The following is a 6,627-nucleotide window of genomic DNA, read 5'->3' on the forward strand; positions in this document are numbered from 1 at the left end:
ACACTGATTTAATCTTACACATGTGTCAGCTATCAGCCAGGACAGTCTGGCTGTGTGCTCTGCTGGCATTGATGTTCTTTTTACTGCAATGTTCTCTCTTTCTTGCTTCTGTATTTATTGTGTATGTCAATAAAGCATTACAATTGTACAATATTTATACTTTTAAAAAGTTGTGAACATGTTTTTGTGTGTGTACAGTTTCATATGGAATGGTGCCTTTAATAAATATGTCCATTTATCCAGAGGAGTCAAATGGTTTTCAAACTTTTCATAAAGTAGGACTTGAGACTCATCATAGAAATCATTTTCACCAGATCGTTGGACAGACTGATCTAGTAGGACAGCAGATGCTTGGGAACTGCACATTCTGTGACCACCTGCTTTCTCAGAAAATGATTTCCATGTATTAAGAAGTAATGTTTAGAATAATATGTGACAAAACTCCCTGTATAATTTATTTCAATTAATTAAAGCAAGAAAATATATATTTAAAATTTTGTGTGAAAAAAAACTATTTAAATGAGAACAATGGTGATCATCCATAAAATGTAAAACTATATGAAACCAAGTCAAGTAGACGAGATGGTTCTTTCCTTGCGTACAAATTGACCAAAAATCCAGCACCAGACAAAACTGAGTCTACTTGACATGGTTACTGAGCATTACCTATTAAATAATTAATAGAAGAAATTATTCAGGACAATACAGTCTTTGAACTGCTTCTACCTACAACTGATTTGGTTCCTGCTGGATTTAAGAATTTTTTATCCCCCCCCCCCCCCCCCCAATTCACTGAAACTGTGCCATCTTTAACCAAATACAGCTTGTGTTCATTTTACCACGTAATGTTTGTCTTCCTAAAAATAGATTCAGAGCCATTTGAATGACCCTGTGTTTTATTTCTTAAATGGGACAATGATGGGAAAAAAAAAATACTTCATCAGAACCCAACAGGTGTTAGAGACGTATTAAAAATAATGCCGAGGACATTTGGTAAAGGACTGATTCGGACTGAAAGGAGTATAAAAGAACTTGTAATTCAGATGGAAAGCACAGGCAACATGAAGGTACTTCTACTCTTGGGCTTTATTGCCACAGCGCTGGCTGCTGGACCCTCAGTGTTTGATGGGTAATTAAAACATACATTCATTCATTGATTTATTTATTTCTTATATGGGTGGCCAAGAACCACAGTCTAGTTTAGGGGAATATATTAAATAAGAAATTGATTAAATAGATTGTAAGACGGAACAGTATGGCTCTAGAACAGTTTCATTTTATCCTGCTTCTAATTTAAACGTATGTGGTCATACAGAGTTGTTGTTACTTTTACAGGGCAAAGGTTTATCGGCTGAAGCCTCAATATGAGGGTCATGTCGAAGCAATTAAGAACTTGGAAAGCAGCATAAAGGTATGGGTTGTTTTCTCTTTGGCAAGCTTTCACAAAGACAAAATACCTCCTATCCACTGGATATTGCAGTCCTATCATTTGGTTTTGACCCCACAAACCCCTGTTCAATATATCTAATGTGGATCAAAACACTGAAATATAAATATTGAAACAAGGTCCATGGAGGTATGTGTGCTGTTATACACAAAACAAAACTCATTCAATATTATAGCTGTTATAACCTTGAAATAGTAATATTTTAATGATATAAATGGCAGCAGGAAGACCAGCCCTTGTTCAGTGTGTGGAGATGCTCATGAACGACTGAACTGAAGTTCTCTCTTTCAGGTTGATTTCTGGAACCCTGACAATCCGGAGCTGGTTGCTGCACACACAGATGTGGATATCCATGTCAGTGCAGAACAGGCTCCACTTTTGGAAACCCTTTTACAGCAGACCGGAATGGAGCATGAGTATGTCCTTCATGTTTACACTATGGGTTGAAATGACTGGCAAGCAACAGTGTTCAAATGTTTGTTTGTTTTCTATCATTGTGTAGAGTGCTGATTGACGACCTCCAGACTGCCATGAAAAACCAATTTGACAACAAAGAGCGTTCAACCACTAGATACAACTATGAAAAATACAACACCTTGGAGAAAGTATGTTGATTCTTGTTTACTGTAGCAGTCATGAACAGGTCCTTCCCTTTAATTTCAGGAGAACTAAAAGACTCTCCATTCTATATTTTTCAGATTGAAGCCTGGACTGCCAGTATCACTGCTGAAAACCCCAATCTTGTCACCAGATCCCAGATTGGAAGTTCCTTTGAAGGACGCCCTATGTACCTTCTCAAGGTATTTCAGGCATAACTATAAAACGCACACAACACTGGTAAATTTCTAAATACTAAAAGACATGTATTTCTCAAAATGTTGAACAGATTAAGAAAGATTAAGAGATTAAGATTAAGATTCAGTTCGAAACACCTGTCATCTAATTTCAATGATTTTTTTTTTAGGGTAGTGTAAAGTCTGCATAACCCTTTGGTGCTCAAATTATAGAAAACCAGAGAAAATCTGATTATGTTTTTTTGGGGATGTTTTTTGTTTTTTAGTTAGTTATGTACAAAAATGCATTCATTTATAAAAGAAAATGTTGTTCAAGTTCAACGCTGGGATTTAAAGGGATAACTAGTATTCAATATGCTAAGAGGCCTCCATGCAGCGTGTTCGTCAAAAAAAAAAAAACACCATCAGCTTGCATCCAAAGGCCAGTTTCACTTTGGTTCCTATGCATGTGTTTTTTAAGAATTCTTTTTTTTTTCTGTAAAAAAATGCCACCTAGTGGGAAAAATTATATTGCAATCTCTTTTTCTTGAAGGGAAAAGCAAATCACAATTTTCTGCACCTAGACATTAATAAATAAGTTCATCCAAAAGTCTTAAGATGTGGTACCAACGCAGTTCACTTCACAAATTCATCTTAAGACAAAAGAAGACTAATAAATGAATTAACTAACTAAGGTTAATTAAACAGATACTGTTTTCTTTTTCAATATATTACATATTATCACTACAGTCAATTACTCCCAACCTATCCCCTGCAAGCACACATTTTTAATGTAATTTTTAAAACAGTTTGTGTGAACTCTATGAAGTTTTAGAAGTTGCCCTGCCATAAAAAAAGAAAGAAAAAAAAACATATATGCATTATAAAATAGATACATATTTAGGAAAATGTAGCATGATACAATTGTGCACACAGTGACTGAAGGGGTTATAAGGGGTTAATACATCAAAATAAAAAATAAACAATAATAATGTTTCCATGAAACATGCATTACACTTAAAAACCAGTGATGTTCCATACTTCCTATGTTATAAATGAATACTCCTATGCAATTCCTCCTCTGAGACCGGATAAGTATGTTATCCTAGAAATTCATGGTTTATTATCTTGTTTCTGTGTAGAACAGTAAGTAGTATTGTTCCATATTACAGATAAAAAGCTAGACAGTAACAGTGGTTGGAATTCTGTGTCGCAAGCAGACGTGCATATATGAATAAAGCAATAAAAAACGTTAATGGTAAATGACAGAGTAACGGAAATTATAATGACTAAGTACACCTCTTATCCAGCTAGTCCCTGAGAAAGCAGTCAAAGAAAATGCAATAAAATATATATATTGTTTTACAAATTCTGCTCTAACTGGCAAACAGTAACTAGCGTAGCTGTCATTAATTTCACACCTGTCTCTTTAAAGCCTGGGGTTAATGTATGCTGCTCAATTAAAAGAGCATCTAAATGCATACCAGTCACATTATACTTCTTTAGATAAAAAAGATAACGTAGAGGAACTACCATTATAAAAGTTTAACGCAGTACTGTATACCATCATATATATTCATAACAAAGTGTAATACAGAATACTGAAACCACAGGCCAGCATCAAAAATTATAGAGAAGTCAAGCCTTCTAAAAGGTATGGTTCACCACCCTAATCATAGTATATAGCAAGCAAACATTTATGTGCAAATGTACTATTTGTATGCCATTCGTTTTCAAGGATATCATTTATAATACATTTTCAGTAAAACAAAAAACAAGCTGATTCCTTTATTACTTCCTATAAAATGTGTGACTTTATTTTTTACAGTTGGGCAAGAGAACCGGCTCATCAAAGCCCGCTATCTTTGTGGACTGTGGCATCCATGCTAGGGAGTGGATCTCCCCTGCTTTCTGCCAGTGGTTTGTGAAGGAGGTCAGTACATAACGTGTATACATCCTTCACACCTGCATTCTTGAAGATGACATAATTTCAAATTGTGCATTGTAAATGCCATTTTTCAGTTCAGTTTTTTACACAAGGCCAGAGCAAAGACATGTTGCTTGATTGCTTTAGTAGTAGCTACAAAGAGAAAACGGAAAAGAAGACATATTTGAAATTTAGAATATTTCCATAAAGATTAAGAATTATATTGATGCAATAATTAGATAAGTTACTTTTGTTTTGATTAAATAAATGAAGCCGTTCTAGACTGTTGTCAGCAGAAGTGTCATAAATATCAAACTATTTCATTAGTCATGACTGAAACGTTTCAATGTCTCTTCATCTCAGGCTGTCACGACATATGGGTCTGATGCTGAAATGACCCGTCTCTTGGACAGCATGGATGTCTTTGTTCTGCCAGTTTTCAATGTTGATGGCTATGCATACACCTGGAGCAAGGTAAAAGGATGAAGTAGTCTCTCTAGTCAACCTCTCAAGCCCTCAGTGGCCAGAAGTTTACCACACAACTGAGCACAATTGGTGCTGGGTAGTGGGCACCTTTGAACTGGCATTGAGACCAGGGAATACCCAAAACATTTTTGCTGTAGTTGTGGATAAGGTCACAATGCATCTTTTTGCATTATCGCTATTCAGTCTTCAGGCTCCAGTGCTGCTAATTCAGCACCTTTTTTTTATGACCATCGGATTTGTGAATTATCATATCCTTAGTTTAAATAAACTCTACAAAAAAAAAAAAAAAGGCACTGTGGATCTCAGTGTTTTGTTTTGTATTGTGCACTCTAGGACAGAATGTGGAGGAAAACTCGTTCTACGAACTCTGGTACCACCTGCATTGGTACTGACCCCAACAGAAACTTTAATGCAGGCTGGTGCAGTAAGTATTTGTTAGTCAAACTATGGTATATATAGGATGACTCCACACCACACCACTGACGAGTCACAAATGTATGTAATCATTCAAGCCCTAAATCTAAGAAACATACTGTATATGGTACAACAAGCTTGATTGAATGTCAATAGAAAACAGAGCAATCATACAAGTGCTGTAGTCAGAGTTTTGTACATGAGAAAAGCAGTCAGGCTGTAGGTTAACTTTGAAATGGTTTTCAGTTGATAGTAGGTAACAGGTTCTAATACAACTTTTCTATATTTTTTAATGCAGCTATTGGAGCTTCAAATAAACCATGCAGTGACACGTATTGTGGATCCAAAGCTGAATCTGAGATCGAAGTCAAAGCTGTTGCCAACTTCATCCGTGCAAACCGTTCCATCATCAAAGCCTACCTAACCATACATTCCTACTCTCAGTTGCTCCTGTTCCCATACTCTTACACTACTGCACTGGCGGCTCACCACACTGAACTGGTATGTACTGTACGGGAGTCTGCCTTGTAACTTTACAATGTTACAGGTGTGTGTGTACACGTGTATATGTATATGATATTGCACAGGATGCGGTACGATACAAGCTGATATCCATCCACGAGAGATAGGTGTGACTGCCCACTAGAGACTTTGCCAGGAGTGGTCTTTATGTGACAACACTTCTGTCTCACACAAACTAAGCTATATGGTAGCAGTATCACATCAATAGGCCCTCTATCAACTGTCTATATATAAACAGAATATACATGATTGTAAGCCTTATATTTACAGGAAGTCATAATCAGTGTCATTTTCTTATAATATTTGCTCTTTTTTCTTTTTTAGCTTGGCGTTGCACAAGGAGCTGCAGATGCTTTAGCCACACTTTATGGTACACGTTACACTAGTGGCCCTGGAGCAGTCACAATCTGTACGTTAACAATTTATGTTCTTGACACTAAATCAAGTATTATACAGGTAGAGATACACTCAATTTAATCCTGGTAGAGGGGAAAATATGCTGTTTATGATCTATAGCTACCAAAAGATTTGGAACCTGCAGCCTGACCTGAAATACAAGGTACAGTACAAATCCCCTCGACATTACCATGAAAAGAAAGCTCCCCAATGCCATCGGGGCATGTAGGATAGCCTCTTAAAATAATCTCTTAGAGGCATGTAGTTCATAAACAGTGTTAGCTTGCCTCTTTCTAATAATATATCAAATTAATCAATTCAATGTTTTATGTCTCTAGACCCTGCTGCTGGTGGTTCTGATGACTGGGCCTATGACTTGGGTGTCAAGTACTCTTTCACCTTTGAACTTCGTGATACTGGCAGATATGGATTCCTGCTTCCAGAGTCGCAGATCAGGCCAACTTGCCAAGAAACAATGCTGGCAGTCAAATATATTGCCAAACATGTTCAGGATAACCTTTACTGAAATGATTTGTACAGAGTAAAATAAAACAGAACCAATAAAACGCATGATAATATTATTGAGTCTGTGTTCCTCTTGTTTGCCTCAGTGAACCTATTTACTTTACTCTACAGTATACATTATGCTAGTAAAAATGTAT

General features: G+C 36.4%; 1 protein-coding gene across 1 annotated transcript; it reads left to right on the top strand.

Moving 5' to 3' along the window:
• The first annotated feature begins 505 nt into the window (after nt 1–505).
• Nucleotides 506–6,627, top strand: cpb1 (carboxypeptidase B1 (tissue)). The gene is made up of 11 exons (XM_041270043.1): nt 506–1,129; nt 1,336–1,411; nt 1,739–1,863; nt 1,950–2,052; nt 2,146–2,247; nt 4,049–4,153; nt 4,511–4,621; nt 4,967–5,057; nt 5,346–5,548; nt 5,894–5,978; nt 6,304–6,627. Exons 1-11 carry the CDS (start codon nt 978–980, stop codon nt 6,489–6,491), a joined length of 1,341 nt encoding a protein of 446 aa, XP_041125977.1. The 5' UTR covers nt 506–977; the 3' UTR covers nt 6,492–6,627.

This window comes from Polyodon spathula, chromosome 14, assembly GCF_017654505.1.
Source record: "Polyodon spathula isolate WHYD16114869_AA chromosome 14, ASM1765450v1, whole genome shotgun sequence".
Classification (NCBI taxonomy): domain Eukaryota; kingdom Metazoa; phylum Chordata; class Actinopteri; order Acipenseriformes; family Polyodontidae; genus Polyodon; species Polyodon spathula.

Excerpts from the sequence above, each read along its gene's own strand:
- cpb1 (XM_041270043.1), top strand. The coding sequence starts at position 978 with ATGCCGAGGACATTTGGTAAAGGACTGATTCGGACTGAAAGGAGTATA. Across the intron at positions 1,864-1,949 it reads CAGACCGGAATGGAGCATGA|AGTGCTGATTGACGACCTCC; the intron begins GTATGTCCTTCA and ends ATCATTGTGTAG. Across the intron at positions 2,053-2,145 it reads AATACAACACCTTGGAGAAA|ATTGAAGCCTGGACTGCCAG; the intron begins GTATGTTGATTC and ends TATATTTTTCAG.